Genomic DNA, 22,065 nt, shown 5'->3' on the forward strand with positions numbered 1-22,065 from the left:
ATCTCTCACAGATTCTCTCCACATCTCTCTTCATGCGAGGCCAAAAGAAATGATCCCATCTGGCATGTCTCTTGCTGAGCTTGTTTTGCCCCTTTAAGTACTTAAGAGACTCATGATCCGTGTGTATCACAAACTCCTTAGGCCAGAGGTAGTGTTGCCAAGTTTGCAAAGCTCTCACAAGCGCATAGAGTTCCTTGTCATATGTTGCATAGTTGAGTGTAGCTCCTCCAAGCTTCTCACTGAAGTAAGCTATTGGTCTCTTATCCTGCATTAAGACAGCACCAATACCTATATCGGAAGCATCACATTCAATCTCAAACGTTTTATTAAAGTCAGGAAGAGTAAGGAGAGGAGAATGAGTGAGCTTCTCTTTAAGGCATTGAAAGGCGGTTTCTTGTGCTTCTCCCCATTTGAATCCAACATCTTTTTTGATCACTTCAGTTAAGGGAGCTGCTATAGTGCTAAAATCTTTGACAAATCGCCTGTAGAAACCAGCAAGCCCATGGAAACTTCTTACTTCACTCACGGTGGTTGGACTTGGCCATTCTTGGATCGCTTTGATCTTTTCTTGATCCACTTTAACACCATCTGTACTCACAACAAAGCCTAAAAAGACCAAGTTATCTGTTCCAAATGTACACTTCTTAAGATTGGCGTAAAGAGATTCTTTTCTAAGCACATCAAAGACAGCCCTAAGATGTTCTATATGATCATGATAGCTTTTGCTGTAAACTAAGATGTCATCAAAGTAAACAACAACAAAGATGCCTATGAATGATCTTAGAACATGATTCATTAAGCGCATGAAAGTACTAGGTGCATTCGTCAAACCAAATGGCATCACTAACCATTCATACAATCCATGTTTAGTTTTAAATGCAGTTTTCCACTCATCACCTTCCTTCATCCTAATCTGGTGATAACCACTCTTAAGATCTATCTTAGAAAAGAAGCAAGACCCATGCAATTCATCTAGCATGTCATCTAATCTAGGAATAGGATGGCGATACTTTACAGTGATATTGTTGATGGCTCTGCAGTCAACACACATTCTCCAGTTACCATCTTTTTTTGGCACAAGAAGCACTGGAACGGCACAAGGACTCATGCTTTCTCTGATATGTCCCTTTTCCATAAGCTCCTCCACTTGCTTTTGTAGCTCTTTAGTTTCAACAGGGTTGGTCCTGTAAGATGGCCGGTTTGGAAGTGTAGCTCCAGGAACAAAATCTATTTGATGCTCAATCCCACAAATTGGAGGTAACCCAATTGGATTGTCTTCTGGAAAGATATCTTTGTATTCCTGCAAAAGAGAAGATAGTTCACTCGGATAATCCGGTGTTTTATTAGCAACAGTTAGAAGGTTTTCTTTAAACCTGAGTAAAACAAAAGAATTTTGAGAGTAGAGAATTCTTTTGATCTCCCCTGTTTTGGCATAGAGATTGTGTTGCTTGCTTTGATCAGGCTTGAGATCGATCTTCTTCTTTTTCTGAAGTTGAAGTTGATCTTCATGAACCTCTTTGGGAGTTAGAGGCACCAGCACGGTTTTCTTGCCATTATGCTCAAAGGTGTGCTTGTTAGTATAACCATCATGCATCACACGCCTGTCTGATTGCCAAGGTCGTCCAAGAAGAATGTGGCTTGCCTCCATAGGTAGTATATCACATAGAACCTCATCTTCGTATTTACCAATGGCTATGGGAATCAGAACCTGAGTTGAGACTCTCATTTCTCCTTCTTCATTAAGCCACTGCAACCGGTATGGCTTTGGATGTTTCTGAACTTTCAAACCCAACTTTGCCACCATTGTCTCACTGGCCACGTTGACACAACTTCCTCCATCAATGATGAGACTACAGACCTTTCCTTGAACATCTAGTGTAGAACAAATTCTCACGCTGCTCAGTCTCTTCTGCCTTGGTTTGGAGATTCAGAAGTCTTCTTGTTACTAGTAACCTTCCTCTGACCGGTGTGAGAATTGAGAGAATATGATGTGAGAATGATGATGTAACAGAGTATGAGAGAGTTTAAGAGTAAGAGAATGGCGAGAGTAAAGAGTAACAAGAGAGAATTAGACTTAGAACTGAGTTTACTGAAGTGAGAGAACTCCTCTCCTTGAGTTACAATTCGTCACACAAGGGTTATATATAGCCAAGATACATCCAGAAACCCTAGCTATTAGATAAACAATATCTTAGGGTTTACTTAAACTAATATTATCTTAGACAGGATTAAACAATCATTATAGTGGGGAAATCTGAATCAGAGCAGGCTGGAGAGAGAGAGTGTGGCACGTCCAGAATGGGTGAAAGTGACCTGACCCAACAGCTCTTTGGCTAAGGCAACATGTGATCTCCTTTTGAATTCAAACTAGATGCTTGGCGCCAATACTAACTAACACTCTGAAGTATTGTCGACAGGAACTCCCTGACTTTGCACCATCTTGATCATTGCCCTGATAATGCACATTCTTGATCTTGATACTGATCTTGCACATTTCCCTCTTGGTGATTCAGAGCATGATCCGGATACTGTTTGATTCATGATCTTCCTTGTGCATACTTTGGGCATCATTTCTTTTGCACCAACTTTGCACAAGTCGTCTTGATCACTCTCAGCTACTGCTTCTTCCTTCTTCATTCCAACACTCCCCCTCAAGCTTGACCATAGGAAACAAGTCAAGCTTGGAAGTCATGAAGCATGTAGCTTGGATGGGATGAGCCACGGCTTGTGAGTTGAAATACACTCTTGTATTCACCCAATCTGTTGGAGGACGTCTGATCCTCTCACTTCTTCTTGGTGGTTGAGCTTGAGCTGGTTCTTCTAGTATTGTAGCCTCATCATCCGTCTGATCTCTGCTACCCACTGATCCTTCTGGTTGCTCTTCTTGATCATGAGAAACTGAGCTTTGTGGTTGTATCTCAGTTATCTTCCCCCCCTCAGGATCAAGAGGAGCATCCGCAGCAGCTTCATTACTAGGACCCTCCTGGTCTCTATTGCTTGTGGAACCCTCCTGATGAGAGCTCTTCCCTCATAGTGGTCCAAGCTTGACTTGTTTCACATGGTCAAACTTGGAAGTCATGAAGCATTCCCTCATTAAAACCTTGGCTAGGTAAAACCACATGGGACAAAAACCACGCCAAGGGAAAAGAGTAGAACACTTCATGAAGGGGAGAATCAGTGAGATGATATGTCTATGAGTCCAAGCTTTGAATGGATGAACTCACAGACCTTTCGGCTTGCTGCTTTGGTGAAGATGTCTGCCAGTTGCTCTTCACTTCTGGTGTAACATGGCAGTATGATGCGTTGCTCCACTGCTTGTCTGACTTTATGGCAATCAACTTCAATGTGTTTGGTTCTTTCATGGAACACATTGTTGGAGGCTATATGGATGGCTGCCTGGTTATCACAATGCATTGTGATGGGATCTTTGCTTTCAATTCCCAAATCCCTTAGCAGATTCTTCATCCAGATTAGCTCACTGGTGAGTTTCCTCATTGCTCTATACTCAGCTTCTGCACTAGAGCATGAGACTATCTTCTGCTTCTTGCTCTTCCAAGTGACTAAGTTGCCTCCTATGAAGGTACAATATCCAGTAGTAGACCTCCTGTCCACTCTGTCTCCAGCCCAATCTGCATCACAATACCCCACTATCTCAGTGCTCTTGTTGCACCCTAGCCATACTCCTTGTCCTGGTGCCTCTCTTAGGTATCTCAGAATCCTTTCCACCATGTTCCAATGGTGCATCTTTGGCGCTTGCATGTGCTGACTGACTTGGTTCACAGCAAAGCATACATCCGGTCTTGTAATGGTTAGATAGATGAGCTTTCCCACCATTTTCCTATAGTGCTTTACATCTCCATATGGCTTATCTTCTATTTCCCCCTCACGCATCACCTTGTATCCTTCTTCTAGTGGTGTTTTAGCAGCTCTACTGTCAAGATCACCAGCTTCTTTTAACAAATCCAAGGTGTATTTTCTTTGTGATAGGAACAGCCCTTCCTTAGATCTGCAAATCTCAATCCCTAGGAAGTACTTGAGCTCTCCCAAGTCCTTGATGTCGAATGTTGCTTTAAGAAATGCTTTGGTTGAGCTGATCCCTTCTTTGTTACTGCCTGTGATGATTATATCATCAACATAGATGAGTATAACAATGATCCCTTGCTTGCTGGTCAGGGTGAACAAGGTGTGATCAGCCTCAGATTTGACAAAGCCCCTTCCATTCAGTGTTGAGCTCAGCTTGTGATACCAGGCTCTTGGGGATTGCTTCAGACCATATATTGCTTTCCTCAGTCCAGGTGGTGGGCGCATGTATACTTCATCTTCTAGCTCTCCTTGTAAGAATGCATTCTTGACATCCATTTGCCAAAGATCCCATTCCAAATTCACGGCAAGAGAGAGCACAACCCTTATGGTGTGTAACTTTGCTACTGGAGCAAACATTTCTAGATAATCCTCTCCATACACTTGGGTGTAGCCTCTTGCTACTAGCCTGGTCTTCTTCCTCTCAGGTTTCCCATTAGCTAGATACTTGATTGTGAACAGAAGCATGCTGGTCACTGCCTTCTTGCAGTGAGAATTGAGAGAATATGATGTGAGAATGATGATGTAACAGAGTATGAGAGAGTTTAAGAGTAAGAGAATGGCGAGAGTAAAGAGTAACAAGAGAGAATTAGACTTAGAACTGAGTTTACTGAAGTGAGAGAACTCCTCTCCTTGAGTTACAATTCGTCACACAAGGGCTATATATAGCCAAGATACATCCAGAAACCCTAGCTATTAGATAAACAATATCTTAGGGTTTACTTAAACTAATATTATCTTAGACAGGATTAAACAATCATTATAGTGGGGAAATCTGAATCAGAGCAGGCTGGAGAGAGAGAGTGTGGCACGTCCAGAATGGGTGAAAGTGACCTGACCCAACAGCTCTTTGGCTAAGGCAACATGTGATCTCCTTTTGAATTCAAACTAGATGCTTGGCGCCAATACTGTCTAACACTCTGAAGTATTGTCGACAGGAACTCCCTGACTTTGCACCATCTTGATCATTACCCTGATAATGCACATTCTTGATCTTGATACTGATCTTGCACATTTCCCTCTTGGTGATTCAGAGCATGATCCGGATACTGTTTGATTCATGATCTTCCTTGTGCATACTTTGGGCATCATTTCTTTTGCACCAACTTTGCACAAGTCGTCTTGATCACTCTCAGCTACTGCTTCTTCCTTCTTCATTCCAACAACCGGTTCTTCTTCAGACTCTGCCTCAGATTGCTCACGTTCAGTGTGGATCTTCTCATCCTGAGACAAATACTCTCCAGTGTCTAGAAGGATCATGGTTTTCTTGTTAGTACATTCGTTGGCATAGTGTTCACGCCCTTGACACTTAAAGCACTTGACATCCCGAGACTTTGAACTCGTAGCTATTGCTTTTCCTTTTTCTTTGTCAAAGATGCTGCCAGGTTTAGTGTCATCCTTCTGATAAGGTTTGCTCTCCTTCTGGTAACTAGGCTTATCTTCCCTTGAATGCTGAAACTTGCTAGCACCATAGCTAGAACGAGAGTAGCTCTTTCTTTTGAGTTGTTGTTCCACCAAGATAGCTTTGTGTAGCATCTCCTCTAGCTCAACGTAATGCTGCATCTCCACTCTATCTTGTATCTCACGGTTGAGTCCTCCAAGAAACCTTGACATGGTAGCTTCTCTATCTTCTGAGACACTTGCTCTCTGCATCAACAATTCCATCTCTTGATAGTATTCCTCCACGGTTTTGGAGCCTTGAATCAGTTTTCGTAGCCTCTGGTGCAGATCACGATGGTAGTGGCTAGGTACAAACCTCTTGCGCATCAAAGACTTCATCTCTTGCCAAGAGTCAACAGGATACTCTTGATTGACACGTCTAGCAGTTACCAGTTGATCCCACCAACTCAAAGCATAGTCATAAAACTCAGTAGTGGCAATCTGGATCCTTTGAGCGTTTGTGTAGTGTTGACAATTGAAGACAATCTCAATCTTCTTTTCCCACTCCAAGTAAGCATCAGGATCAACTTTGCCATGGAAAGGAGGGATCTTGATCTTAAGACCAGTATACTCATCTCTATGATACCTTCTTCCCACGTGATCTCTCCTAGGTCTCCTACGACTGTCTCTAGAAGAGGATCTTCTACGCTCATAGTAGTTATCAGTTTCTTGTGAACCATCATGCTCTCGTTGGCGTTGTGGAGATTGCTCTTCTCTTTCAGCTTCACGGCTGTGTCCTTGACCAGTAGCTTGTCTAATCTCCCTTCTAATTTCTTCCATGTTGTCTTTCATCATAGTTGACATGTTCTCCAACATGGTTTTGTTCAACTGAGCAGTCATGGCTTCCATCAGCATTTTGTTTCTTCTCATCAAGTCTGCTTCTTCATCAGTCTCGTTCCCCATGGTACCTGATTCAATCAAACACTTAAACAAATAAGTAGTTCAACAGAAACGAGATCAAACAATAAAAAAAAATGAAAACTTGCAGAACAAACAACAGATCTATGATCACGATTTCTTCAAACACAAGCAATTGATCGATTCAAATTCAAATATGATAAAAATTCTTAGATCTAACAGGATTCGATTCAGATCAATGAAAACAAGTGATAGAATGATCAGATCAAGTGATAAACTTAAACAAAAAACACAGATCTATCGATGATTTGAAAAGAAGCTGAAGAGTTCAAATCAAAAATCAAAGAGAGATCGAGAACTTCCCTATCCAGAGTGCTCTGATACCACTTAATACGATCCTAGGATGATTTCTCTGGATGATATGGATAGATCCTTGCAAGATCGAATCAAAGACTCAAGATCTTCAAGGCAGTGAAATGGTGATGAATCAAAGAGTTGCGGAATAGCTCCTTGACACGGTTTAGTTGACTAGATTGGATATAACACACCTCCTTAGACAACTAGAGATTGCTGGATATTACTCACCAACAGAACTCAAGAACTCGCAAAGACAAGTCAGAGAGAACAAGGGTTTTAAGATAAAAGATTGGATGATCTTATTAGACTACGAGACACACACATATATAGTGAGATCCTTGTACATGCACAAGGTCTCGGAAACAACAAGAGTCATTAAGGAACAGGCTCCTCTTTGACTTGTGTAACGAAATAAGAAAACATAGTCTAAAAATAACATAAGGTACTTATGTGGTTCGAGAGTATCATGCTAGGTGATTTGATTATCAAGACAAGGCCTCGTTAAAAACCTATCTTAGCAAAACCCAGTGGGACAAAAACTAAGACAGGAAAAGAGCACACTTCTCTTGCTAGCCTAGATGATACTCAGCTTGATGGTGAGATAGCTTGGATGGTGATAAGGGTGTCTTGAAGTATCAAGCTTCCTCCAAGACATTCATCTTGATTCAGAGACTTCCTAAGTAAACCTCCAATAGCTTCTTTGAGCTTCTTAACTCTAGCACGAGTCATTGGTCCTTCTGAAACTTCTAAGGCATCCTCTTGAGCTGGTTGATCTTTAGTCTCATCTTCTTCATCATCTATCTGGTCCATGATCACATCAGGTTCCCAATCAAGCTTCTTATATATTGGTTCATCCTGGTTTGATAAGAATCATGAAGATATTGCCATATGGCCGAACATGCTAATCTGGAATCATCTGGATAGAAAGTAGGATATCTTCTTAACCACAACTCCTATGAGATTTATTCAACTTCCTGGTTATTCTCCACTGATTAGTGGTTCCAAATAAAGCTTCTTAGATCGTGGTTAATCCTGGTTTGATAAGAATCATGAAGATAATGGCATATGTCCGAACAGGCTAATCTGGAATCATCTGGATAGAAGGTGAGATATCTTCTTGCTCACAACACTTATGAGATTTATTCAACTTCCTGGTTATTCTCCACTGATTAGTGGTTCCAAATAAAGCTTCTTAGATCGTGGTTCATCCTGGTTTGATAAGAATCATGAAGATAATGGCATATGTCCGACCAGGCTAATCTGGAATCATCTGGATAGAGGTGGGATATCTTCTTGCTCACAACACTTATGAGATTTATTCAACTTCCTGGTTATTCTCCACTGATTAGTGGTTCCAAATAAAGCTTCTTAGATCGTGATTCATCCTGGTTTGATAAGAATCATGAAGATATTGCCATATGTCCGAACAGGCTAATCTGGAATCATCTGGATAGAAAGTGGGATATCTTCTTACTCACAACACTTATGTGATTTATTCAACTTCCTGGTTATTCTCCACTGATTAGTGGTTCCCAATCAAGCTTCTTATATATTGGTTCATCCTGGTTTGATAAGAATCATGAAGATATTGCCATATGTCCAAACAGGCTAATCTGGAATTATCTGGATAGAAAGTGGGATATCTTCTTACTCACAACTCCTATGAGATTTATTCAACTTCCTGGTTATTCTCCACTGATTAGTGGTTCCCAATCAAGCTTCTTATATATTGGTTCATCCTGGTTTGATAAGAATCATGAAGATATTGCCATATGGCCGAACAGGCTAATCTGGAATCATCTTGATAGAAAGTGGGATATCTTCTTGCTCACAACACTTATGAGATTTATTCAACTTCCTGGTTATTCTCCACTGATTAGTGGTTCCAAATAAAGCTTCTTAGATCGTGGTTCATCCTGGTTTGATAAGAATCATGAAGATATTGCCATATGTTCGAACAGGCTAATCTGGAATCATCTGGATAGAAAGTGGGATATCTTCTTACTCACAACTCCTATGAGATTTATTCAACTTCCTGGTTATTCTCCACTGATTAGTGATTCCAAATAAAGCTTCTTAGATCGTGGTTCATCCTGGTTTGATAAGAATCATGAAGATAATGGCATATGTCCGAACAGGCTAATCTGGAATCATCTGGATAGAAGGTGGGATATCTTCTAGCTCACAACACTTATGAGATTTATTCAACTTCCTGGTTATTCTCCACTGATTAGTGGTTCCAAATAAAGCTTTTTAGATCGTGGTTCATCCTGGTTTGATAAGAATCATGAAGATATTGCCATATGTCCGAACAGGCTAATCTGGAATCATCTGGATAGAAAGTGGGATATCTTCTTACTCACAACACTTATGAGATTTATTCAACTTCCTGGTTATTCTCCACTGATTAGTGGTTCCAAATAAAGCTTCTTAGATTGTGGTTCATCCTGGTTTGATAAGAATCATGAAGATAATGGCATATGTCCGAACAGGCTAATCTGGAATCATCTGGATAGAAGGTGGGATATCTTCTTGCTCACAACACTTATGAGATTTATTCAACTTCCTGGTTATTCTCCACTGATTAGTGGTTCCAAATAAAGCTTCTTAGATCGTGGTTCATCCTGGTTTGATAAGAATCATGAAGATAATGGCATATGTTTGAACAGGCTAATCTGGAATCATCTGGATAGAAGGTGGGATATCTTCTTGCTCACAACACGTATGAGATTTATTCAACTTCCTGGTTATTCTCCACTGATTAGTGGTTCCAAATAAAGCTTCTTAGATCGTGGTTCATCCTGGTTTGATAAGAATCATGAAGATAATGGCATATGTCCGACCAGGCTAATCTGGAATCATCTTGATAGAAGGTGGGATATCTTCTTGCTCACACACTTCTGAGATTTATACAACTTCCTGGCTATTCTCCACTGATTAGTGGTTCCAAATAAAGCTTCTTAGATCGTGGTTCATCCTGGTTTGATAAGAATCTTGAAGATATTGCCATATGTTCGAACAGGCTAATCTGGAATCATCTGGATAGAAAGTGGGATATCTTCTTACTCACAACTCCTATGAGATTTATTCAACTTCCCGGTTATTCTCCACTGATTAGTGGTTCCAAATAAAGCTTCTTAGATCGTGGTTCATCCTGGTTTGATAAGAATCATGAAGATAATGGCATATGTCCGAACAGGCTAATCTGGAATCATCTGGATAGAAGGTGGGATATCTTCTTGCTCACAACACTTATGAGATTTATTCAACTTCCTGGTTATTCTCCACTGATTAGTGGTTCCAAATAAAGCTTTTTAGATCGTGGTTCATCCTGGTTTGATAAGAATCATGAAGATATTGCCATATGTCCGAACAGGCTAATCTGGAATCATCTGGATAGAAAGTGGGATATCTTCTTACTCACAATACTTATGAGATTTATTCAACTTCCTGGTTATTCTCCACTGATTATTGGTTCCAAATAAAGCTTCTTAGATCGTGGTTCATCCTGGTTTGATAAGAATCATGAAGATATTGCCATATGTCCGAACAGGCTAATCTGGAATCATCTGGATAGAAGTGGGATATCTTCTTGCTCACAATACTTATGAGATTTATTCAACTTCCTGGTTATTCTCCACTGATTAGTGGTTCCAAATAAAGCTTTTAGATCGTGGTTCATCCTGGTTTGATAAGAATCATGAAGATAATGGCATATGTCCGAACAGGCTAATCTGGAATCATCTGGATAGAAGGTGGGATATCTTCTTGCTCACAACACTTATGAGATTTATTCAACTTCCTGGTTATTCTCCACTGATTAGTGGTTCCAAATAAAGCTTCTTAGATCGTGGTTCATCCTGGTTTGATAAGAATCATGAAGATAATGGCATATGTCCGAACAGGCTAATCTGGAATCATCTGGATAGAAGTGGGATATCTTCTTGCTCACAACACGTATGAGATTTATTCAACTTCCTGGTTATTCTCCACTGATTAGTGGTTCCAAATAAAGCTTCTTAGATCGTGGTTCATCCTGGTTTGATAAGAATCATGAAGATATTGCCATATGTCCGAACAGGCTAATCTGGAATCATCTGGATAGAAAGTGGGATATCTTCTTACTCACAACTCCTATGAGATTTATTCAACTTCCTGGTTATTCTCCACTGATTAGTGGTTCCCAATCAAGCTTCTTAGATATTGGTTCATCCTGGTTTGATAAGAATCATGAAGATATTGCCATATGTCCGAACAGGCTAATCTGGAATCATCTGGATAGAAAGTGGGATATCTTCTTACTCACAACTCCTATGAGATTTATTCAACTTCCTGGTTATTCTCCACTGATTAGTGGTTCCAAATAAAGCTTCTTAGATCGTGGTTCATCCTGGTTTGATAAGAATCATGAAGATAATGGCATATGTCCGAACAGGCTAATCTGGAATCATCTGGATAGAAGGTGGGATATCTTCTTGCTCACAACACTTATGAGATTTATTCAACTTCCTGGTTATTCTCCACTGATTAGTGGTTCCAAATAAAGCTTCTTAGATCGTGGTTCATCCTGGTTTGATAAGAATCATGAAGATATTGCCATATGTCCGAACAGGCTAATCTGGAATCATCTGGATAGAAAGTGGGATATCTTCTTACTCACAACACTTATGAGATTTATTCAACTTCCTGGTTATTCTCCACTGATTAGTGGTTCCCAATCAAGCTTCTTATATATTGGTTCATCCTGGTTTGATAAGAATCATGAAGATATTGCCATATGTCCGAACAGGCTAATCTGGAATCATCTGGATAGAAAGTGGGATATCTTCTTACTCACAACTCCTATGAGATTTATTCAACTTCCTGGTTATTCTCCACTGATTAGTGGTTCCAAATAAAGCTTCTTAGATCGTGGTTCATCCTGGTTTGATAAGAATCATGAAGATATTGCCATATGTTCGAACAGGCTAATCTGGAATCATCTGGATAGAAAGTGGGATATCTTCTTACTCACAACTCCTATGAGATTTATTCAACTTCCTGGTTATTCTCCACTGATTAGTGGTTCCAAATAAAGCTCTTAGATCGTGGTTCATCCTGGTTTGATAAGAATCATGAAGATAATGGCATATGTCCGAACAGGCTAATCTGGAATCATCTGGATAGAAGGTGGGATATCTTCTAGCTCACAACACTTATGAGATTTATTCAACTTCCTGGTTATTCTCCACTGATTAGTGGTTCCAAATAAAGCTTTTTAGATCGTGGTTCATCCTGGTTTGATAAGAATCATGAAGATATTGCCATATGTCCGAACAGGCTAATCTGGAATCATCTGGATAGAAAGTGGGATATCTTCTTACTCACAACTCTATGAGATTTATTCAACTTCCTGGTTATTCTCCACTGATTAGTGGTTCAAAATAAAGCTTCTTAGATCGTGGTTCATCCTGGTTTGATAAGAATCATGAAGATATTGCCATATGTCCGAACAGGCTAATCTGGAATCATCTGGATAGAAAGTGGGATATCTTCTTACCACAACTCCTATGAGATTTATTCAACTTCCTGGTTATTCTCCACTGATTAGTGGTTCCAAATAAAGCTTCTTAGATCGTGGTTCATCCTGGTTTGATAAGAATCATGAAGATAATGGCATATGTCCGAACAGGCTAATCTGGAATCATCTGGATAGAAGGTGAGATATCTTCTTGCTCACAAACTTATGAGATTTATTCAACTTCCTGGTTATTCTCCACTGATTAGTGGTTCCAAATAAAGCTTCTTAGATCATGGTTTATCCTGGTTTGATAAGAATCATGAAGATAATGGCATATGTCCGAACAGGCTAATCTGGAATCATCTTGATAGAAGGTGGGATATCTTCTTGCTCACAACACTTATGAGATTTATTCAACTTCCTGGTTATTCTCCACTGATTAAGTGGTTCCAATAAAGCTTCTTAGATCGTGGTTCGTCCTGGTTTGATAAGAATCATGAAGATAATGGCATATGTCCGAACATGCTAATCTGGAATCATCTGGATAGAAGGTGGGATATCTTCTTGCTCACAACACTTATGAATTTATTCAACTTCCTGGTTATTCTCCACTGATTAGTGGTTCCAAATAAAGCTTCTTAGATCGTGGTTCATCCTGGTTTGATAAGAACCATGAAGATATTGCCATATGTCCGAACAGGCTAATCTGGAATCATCTGGATAGAAAGTGGGATATCTTCTTACTCACAACTCCTATGAGATTTATTCAACTTCCTGGTTATTCTCCACTTATTAGTGGTTCCAATCAAGCTTCTTATATATTGGTTCATCCTGGTTTGATAAGAATCATGAAGATATTGCCATATGGCCGAACATGCTAATCTGGAATCATCTGGATAGAAAGTGGGATATCTTCTTAACCACAACTCCTATGAGATTTATTCAACTTCCTGGTTATTCTCCACGGATTAGTGGTTCCAAATAAAGCCTCTTAGATCGTGGTTCATCCTGGTTTGATAAGAATCATGAAGATAATGGCATATGTCCGAACAGGCTAATCTGGAATCATCTGGATAGAAGGTGGGATATCTTCTTGCTCACAACACTTATGAGATTTATTCAACTACCTGGTTATTCTCCACTGATTATGGTTCCAAATAAAGCTTCTTAGATCGTGGTTCATCCTGGTTTGATAAGAATCATGAAGATAATGGCATATGTCCGAACATGCTAATCTGGAATCATCTGGATAGAAGGTGGGATATCTTCTTGCGCACAACACTTATGAACTTTATTCAACTTCCTGGTTATTCTCCACTGATTAGTGGTTCCAAATAAAGCTTCTTAGATCGTGGTTCATCCTGGTTTGATAAGAATCATGAAGATATTGCCATATGTCCGAACAGGCTAATCTGGAATCATCTGGATAGAAAGTGGGATATCTTCTTACTCACAACTCCTATGAGATTTATTCAACTTCCTGGTTATTCTCCACTTATTAGTGGTTCCCAATCAAGCTTCTTATATATTGGTTCATCCTGTTTGATAAGAATCATGAAGATATTGCCATATGGCCGAACAGGCTAATCTGGAATCATCTGGATAGAAAGTGGGATATCTTCTTAACCACAACTCCTATGAGATTTATTCAACTTCCTGGTTATTCTCCACTGATTAGTGGTTCCAAATAAAGCTTCTTAGATCGTGGTTAATCCTGGTTTGATAAGAATCATGAAGATAATGGCATATGTCCGAACAGGCTAATCTGGAATCATCTGGATAGAAGGTGAGATATCTTCTGCTCACAACACTTATGAGATTTATTCAACTTCCTGGTTATTCTCCACTGATTAGTGGTTCCAAATAAAGCTTCTTAGATCATGGTTCATCCTGGTTTGATAAGAATCATGATGATAATGGGATATGTCTGACAAGGCTAATCTGGAATCATCTTGATAGAAGGTGGGATATCTTCTTGCTCACAACACTTATGAGATTTATTCAACTTCCTGGTTATTCTCCACTGATTAATGGTTCCAAAGAAAGCTTCTTAGATCGTGGTTCGTCCTGGTTTGATAAGAATCATGAAGATAATGGCATATGTCCGAACATGCTAATCTGGAATCATCTGGATAGAAGGTGGGATATCTTCTTGCGCACAACACTTATGAAATTTATTCAACTTCCTGGTTATTCTCCACTGATTAGTGGTTCCAAATAAAGCTTCTTAGATCGTGGTTCATCCTGGTTTGATAAGAATCATGAAGATATTGCCATATGTCCGAACAGGCTAATCTGGAATCATCTGGATAGAAAGTGGGATATCTTCTTACTCACAACTCCTATGAGATTTATTCAACTTCCTGGTTATTCTCCACTTATTAGTGGTTCCCAATCAAGCTTCTTATATATTGGTTCATCCTGGTTTGATAAGAATCATGAAGATAATGGCATATGTCCGAACAGGCTAATCTGGAATCATCTGGATAGAAGGTGAGATATCTTCTTGCTCACAACACTTATGAGATTTATTCAACTTCCTGGTTATTCTCCACTGATTAGTGGTTCCAAATAAAGCTTCTTAGATCGTGGTTCATCCTGGTTTGATAAGAATCATGAAGATAATGGCATATGTCCGACCAGGCTAATCTGGAATCATCTTGATAGAAGGTGGGATATCTTCTTGCTCACAACACTTATGAGATTTATTCAACTTCCTGGTTATTCTCCACTGATTAGTGGTTCCAAATAAAGCTTCTTAGATCGTGGTTCATCCTGGTTTGATAAGAATCATGAAGATATTGCCATATGTCCGAAGAGGCTAATCTGGAATCATCTGGATAGAAAGTGGGATATCTTCTTACTCACAACACTTATGTGATTTATTCAACTTCCTGGTTATTCTCCACTGATTATTGGTTCCCAATCAAGCTTCTTATATATTTGTTCATCCTGGTTTGATAAGAATCATGAAGATATTGCCATATGTCCAAACAGGCTAATCTGGAATCATCTGGATAGAAAGTGGGATATCTTCTTACTCACAACTCCTATGAGATTTATTCAACTTCCTGGTTATTCTCCACTGATTAGTGGTTCCCAATCAAGCTTCTTATATATTGGTTCATCCTGGTTTGATAAGAATCATGAAGATATTGCCATATTGATGAGGACATCAACCACAACCAGGACACCATAACCATTCCCAAGGCATCTGAAGGACCCATGACTCGATCTAAGCAAAGAAGGCTTAACCAAGGCTTTGCACTTGCGGTCCAAGCTATCTTAGATAGCTTAGCTGAGCCACCACCTATAATTCTAGCTGATCCACCCAAGAGAGGACATATCAACACGACAAGTGATGACTTGAGCAATGCCTTTGCGCAACTCAATATCACTCAAGGTAAGTCAGCTTATTTGAATGGTGCTGATTCAAATGTTTACTTGGCAGGAACTGAAGCTGAAGAAGAATCCTTCCTTGAAGAAACCAACAAGATTGAAGCTGAAGATAATAAAGAGAAGACTGAAGAAGAGCTTGAAGAAGAAGGGCAAGACAAGACATCTTTCAAGAATGAACCAAGCGTGCTCAACTTCAAGAATACCACAAAGGAGTTCCACCATGAACCAAGGGAAGTGTTTTCATTATTTACAATTTGTGCAGGTAAGATGGGTCAGTCTAGTGGTTCCTAGAACTCTCCCATCTCAGCAGCCACCTTGGTTCAAGACCCAAACTCGTTTAGTTTATTTTCTTTTTAAGTTTTTGCAAACTTTCCTTTTTGGGGCATTTTATTACTTTGCGTAGAAACCTTAAGTCCTGTCGTTTTGGAGTCTTTTATTTTGCTTTGAGTCAGCTGAAGGACTATTTATAAAGTCCCATATGCAGCTTGTAACACACAACTTTTTACCTAATCAATATATGAGTCAGTTTGCCCCCTAAGCAAGCCGCCAACCCTCTTCCTCCTTGTGTGATTCAAGCAGCAAGAGTTCGAACTGTATCAAGGATCTATCATCCTCCTTGTGGTGTTCTCCGATCCATCATCAACTCCCTCAACCGATCCAACAAGAGAGTGCGTTATAGCCAGCTTGTTTGATCCCATAACACTTGATCTCTCTAGTCAAGTGCCATCACCATCGACCATCCTTTTGTTCTCAAGAGAGTGCGTGAAAGCCAGCTTGAGGATCCATCTCCACCACCTTCCAAAGGCTCCCATCCGAGTCTTATATCATTTTGGTATCAGAGCCAAAGGATCCAATCCTTTGGTTGTTCTTACCCTTTGCTTTATATTGTTTTGTGTTCTTATTTTTATAAATCGAAAACCCCATAAAAAAAGTTTACTTGTTCTTGTTGCATCCGCTTTTGATTCATAAAAATCTCGAAAATCCAAAAAATATTTTGTTCTTTCCTTTTGTTCATCACGCAAACCTCTTGTTTTTCCTTTTATAGATTATCGCTTGATTCCTTGCCTTTTATTTAAAAAAAAAAACTTTCAAAACCTATAAAGATTTTCTTTCTTGTCGATTTATCTTTTAAGATTTAAAAAAAAAAAAATTTAAAGTTCTTCTTCTTGTTTAAATTTGGTTACCGTTGGTATTTAAATTTCTTGTTGTTTTTGTTGAGTTTTAGCAAACCAAGCCATGGGTGATGAAAACGCCAACCATGTAGCTAACCCTCCAACCATGGAGCAGATTATGGCTGCTATGAGAGAAGAGATGAGGGCAGTTGTAGGAGAGCTTGGTCAGCAGATCAACACTCGCTTGAACCGGTTGGAGCAACCTCAAAGGAGAGTTCCAATCCGCAACCAAAACCCCATCCATGAGGATGAAGATGGAGAGCAAGGAGATGATGATAGTATGCCGAGCCTAGATGATGATGATCCTCTCCAGAACCGCAATCCTAGGAGACAGGATCCACTTAGACACACCCGTGCTAGGGAGGCTAATCATAGAGAGCACAATAAAGACATTAAAATTGTTCCTCCTATTTTTACAGGAAAATCTGATCCAGAAGCTTACATGGATTGGGAGAAGCGCTTAGAGTATATCTTTGAGTGCTATGGCTACGGAGAGCACAAGAAGGTTGCCTTAGCAGCTGCTCAGCTCACCGAGAATGCACTTGCCTGGTGGGACAGAACTGTAGCTGAGAGGAGGAGGAACCGCTTTGGAGCTGTCACAACTTGGGCTGACATGAAGTATCTCCTAAGGTTAAGATATGTTCCTGATTATTATCATAGAGACTTACAAAAACGTTTTCGCAAGTTGTCTCAAGGTAATAGGTCAGTAGAAGAATACTTTGAAGAGTTTGAGAAGCTGATGAACTCACTAGAGTTAGAAGAATCTGAGGAGGCTTTGATGGCTCAATTCATTGATGGTCTTCAAGAGCGTATCTCCAGGAAGGTAGAAAGAGCTCAATATAGTGGCTTACATGAACTCATGCACTTAGCTGTGCAGGTTGAGAAGCAAATCAAGCGTAAGACCGCTACTAGTAGGTCTAGAAGCTCACAACCTTGGACTTCTAATGTCAACAAACCGAATGACAAAGGTAAAGCTGTAGAGATTGATTCTCGGTTCAAGAGTAAGGGTGATGATTCAAACAAGGGTCCTAGACAAGATCAAAACAAAGGTACTAACAATCAAAGAGCTAGAGATGTTACTTGTTTTAGATGTCAGGGACGAGGTCACATGGCTAGGGAGTGTCCAAACCAACGAGTCATGACTATCACCACCAATGGAGACTATGAGTCTCAAGATGAAGCCGAAATGGAAGCAATGGACTCTGGAGAAGAAGTAGAGTATCCAGATACTGGAGAGTTGTTGGTCACTCGGAGAGTACTAAGTACAATGCCAATCCTGAAGAGAAAGCTCAAAGAGAGAACCTCTTCCACACTCGCTGCACCATCAAGGCTAAGGTATGTAACTTGGTTATAGATGGAGGATCTTGTACTAACGTGGCTAGCAAGTATATGGTGGACAGGTTAGGTCTTGAGACAACCAAGCACCCTCGGCCCTATAGGTTGCAATGGTTAGACAACAAGACTGAGCTGAAGGTCACTGAGCAAGTAAAGATATCTTTTAGTGTTGGTAAGTACCAAGATGAAGTAATGTGTGATGTGGTACCAATGCAAGCCGGACACATCTTGTTGGGTAGGCCTTGGCAATTTGATCGAGCCACATTCCACAATGGACGCACCAACTACTATTCCTTCAAGTTCAAAGACCGCAAATACAACCTAGCACCACTCAACCCATCTGAGGTACATGAGCTACAAGCTAAGATGAACAAGGAAGATCAGGTAAGTAAAACTAACCTTATGATTTCTCCTGGTTCTATTTTAAAGACCTTGAGTGCTCAGGGCACTGTACTACTAATGGTTTTAAAAGAGTGTTTAAGTATAGGAAGCTCAGATACACAACTTCCTAAACAAGCTCAAGCCGTGCTAGACAAGTTTCAAGACTTGTTCCCTGAAGAGATACCAGCTGGACTGCCTCCAATAAGAGGGATTGAGCACCAAATTGATCTCGTCCCAGGTACTGCTTTGCCAAACAAACCAGCCTATAGGATGAATCCGGAAGAGACCAAAGAGTTAGAGAAGCAAGTTCAAGACCTGATGGATAAAGGATACATCCGAGAGAGTCTAAGTCCTTGTGCTGTGCCGGTCCTCTTAGTTCCCAAGAAGGATGGATCATGGAGGATGTGTGTAGATTGCCGTGCCATCAACAACATCACCATCAAATACCGACACCCAATCCCACGCCTAGATGACATGCTTGATGAGCTTAGTGGAGCAACTATCTTTTCCAAGATAGATTTAAGAAGTGGTTACCATCAAGTAAGCATGCGTGAAGGAGATGAGTGGAAGACTGCCTTCAAGACCAAGCAAGGTCTATATGAGTGGTTGGTCATGCCCTTTGGACTAACCAATGCACCAAGCACTTTCATGAGGCTCATGAACCAGGTTCTTAGATCATTCATAAGTAAATTTGTTGTTGTCTATTTTGATGATATACTTATTTATTCTAAGAGCTTAGATGAACATCTAGAACATCTAGAACTTGTGTTGCTTACACTTCGGAAGGAAGGTTTATATGCCAACCTAAAGAAGTGCACCTTTTGTACTGACCAGCTTGTTTTCTTAGGCTTTGTAGTGAGTAAACAGGGACTACAAGTGGATGAAGAGAAGATCAAAGCCATACAAGAGTGGCCTCTTCCAACATCCATTGCACATGTTAGGAGTTTCCATGGTTTGGCTAGTTTCTACAGGCGCTTTGTTAGAGATTTCAGCACCATAGCTGCCCCATTGACTGCTGTGATCAAGAAGAATGTTGCTTTCTCATGGGGGGAGCTACAAGAAGCTGCTTTCAATGCCTTGAAGTACAAGCTAACTCACGCACCAGTGCTAGCTCTACCTGACTTTGACGAGATGTTTGAAGTAGAGTGTGATGCATCAGGAGTGGGTATAGGAGCCGTGCTACATTAGAGGAAGAAACCAGTAGCCTTCTTCAGTGAGAAACTAAGTGGAGCAACCCTCAACTACCCTATGTATGACAAGGAGTTATATGCATTGGTTAGAGCTTTGGAAACTTGGCAACACTACCTAAGGTCCAAGGAGTTCATTATCCATACTGATCACGAAACCCTCAAGCATTTAAGAGGCCAGACTTCACTTAAGAGAAGACATGCTAAGTGGTTGGAGTTTATTGAGACCTTTCCATATGTAATCAAGTACAAGAAGGGGAAGGAAAATGTGGTAGCTGATGCCTTATCAAGAAGACATGCTTTGATCACTACCATGGATGCTAAGGTACTAGGATTTGAGCACATCAAGGAGCTATACAAAGATGATCCGGAGCTGAAAGAAGCCTTCCAATCATGTGGGAAAGGAGCTTTCCAATCTTATCACTTGCATGAAGGGTTTCTATTTAGGGATAAGCGGTTGTGTATTCCCCAAAGTTCCATGAGAGACCTTATACTTCAAGAAGCACACGGTGGAGGTCTTATGGGTCATTTTGGAGTAGACAAGACCTTGGCTATTGTTACTGATCACTTCTTCTGGCCACATCTCAAGAGAGACGTTGAGAGACATTGTGCAAGATGTGTTCCTTGCCACAAAGCCAAGTCCAGGTCACATCCTCACGGTTTATACTTACCTTTACCAATTCCTAATGCTCCTTGGGAGGATATTTCTATGGATTTTGTTTTAGGTTTGCCCAAGATAAGACACAAGGATTCAATCTTTGTGGTGGTGGACCGATTCTCAAAGATGGCTCACTTCATACCATGTGACAAGTCCAATGATGCATCTCAAACCGCAGACTTGTTCTTCAAAGAAGTGGTGCGCTTACATGGGATACCAAGGACCATTGTATCTGATAGGGATACCAAGTTCTTGAGTCATTTCTGGAGAACCTTGTGGAAGAAGCTAGGTACCAAGCTACTCTTCTCAACAACTTGTCATCCTCAGACGGATGGACAAACTGAAGTGGTAAACCGAACCCTATCTACTTTACTTAGAGTTACTCTTGGTCGCAACTTAAGTACTTGGTTAGATTGCCTTCCATTGATTGAATTTGCTTATAACCATGCTACACATTCTGCCACTAAGATGTCTCCTTTTGAAGTTGTTTATGGATTTAATCCACTAACCCCTTTGGATCTTAAGCCAATTCCACAAGTTGAGCAGATTAATCAGGATGGCTTAAAGAGAGGAGAGGCAATCAAGAAGATACACCAGCAAGCTAAAGAAAATGTCATCAAGAAGACTGAGGAATACAAGAGGAATGCTGATAAGAGGCGCAAGCCCATGGTCTTTGAACCAGGAGAGTGGGTGTGGATCCACATGAGGCAGGAGAGGTTCCCACAGAAAAGGAGTTCTAAGCTAGCTCCTAGGGGAGATGGTCCATTCCGTGTGCTAGAAAAGATCAATGACAATGCTTACCTTTTGGAGTTGCCTGATGAGTTTAACATTTCTCATACTTTTAATGTTGCGGATTTAACCCCTTATCTTGCAGATGATTCAGTTTTGAGGTCAAAACCTTCTGAAGGGGGAGGGAATGATGAGGACATCAACCACAACCAGGACACCATAACCATTCCCAAGGCATCTGAAGGACCCATGACTCGATCTAAGCAAAGAAGGCTTAACCAAGGCTTTGCACTTGCGGTCCAAGCTATCTTAGATAGCTTAGCTGAGCCACCACCTATAATTCTAGCTGATCCACCCAAGAGAGGACATATCAACACGACAAGTGATGACTTGAGCAATGCCTTTGCGCAACTCAATATCACTCAAGGTAAGTCAGCTTATTTGAATGGTGCTGATTCAAATGTTTACTTGGCAGGAACTGAAAGCTGAAGAAGAATCCTTCCTTGAAGAAACCAACAAGATTGAAGCTGAAGATAATAAAGAGAAGACTGAAGAAGAGCTTGAAGAAGAAGGGCAAGACAAGACATCTTTCAAGAATGAACCAAGCGTGCTCAACTTCAAGAATACCACAAAGGAGTTCCACCATGAACCAAGGGAAGTGTTTTCATTATTTACAATTTGTGCAGGTAAGATGGGTCAGTCTAGTGGTTCCTAGAACTCTCCCATCTCAGCAGCCACCTTGGTTCAAGACCCAAACTCGTTTAGTTATCTTTCTTTTTAAGTTTTGCAAACTTTCCTTTTTGGGGCATTTTATTACTTTGCGTAGAAACCTTAAGTCCTGTCGTTTTTGGAGTCTTTTATTTTGCTTTGAGTCAGCTGAAGGACTATTTATAAAGTCCCATAATGCAGCTTGTAACACAACAACTTTTTACCTAATCAATATATGAGTCAGTTTGCCCCCTAAGCAAG

General features: G+C 40.4%; 1 protein-coding gene across 1 annotated transcript; it reads right to left on the reverse strand.

The window, feature by feature from the left end:
* Positions 1 to 517: 517 nt before the first annotated feature.
* On the reverse strand, positions 518 to 1,804 carry LOC130504008 (uncharacterized; the record flags this gene model as incomplete). Its single annotated transcript, XM_056998576.1, has 2 exons — positions 1,063 to 1,804; positions 518 to 588 (listed from the first exon to the last, which is right to left on the reverse strand). Coding segments are annotated over exons 1-2 (813 nt in total), but the record flags the coding sequence as incomplete, so codon positions are not given.
* Positions 1,805 to 22,065: the final 20,261 nt, after the last annotated feature.

The sequence above is a fragment of the Raphanus sativus genome, unplaced genomic scaffold, assembly GCF_000801105.2.
Source record: "Raphanus sativus cultivar WK10039 unplaced genomic scaffold, ASM80110v3 Scaffold1294, whole genome shotgun sequence".
In the NCBI taxonomy this organism is placed as follows: Eukaryota; Viridiplantae; Streptophyta; class Magnoliopsida; order Brassicales; family Brassicaceae; genus Raphanus; species Raphanus sativus.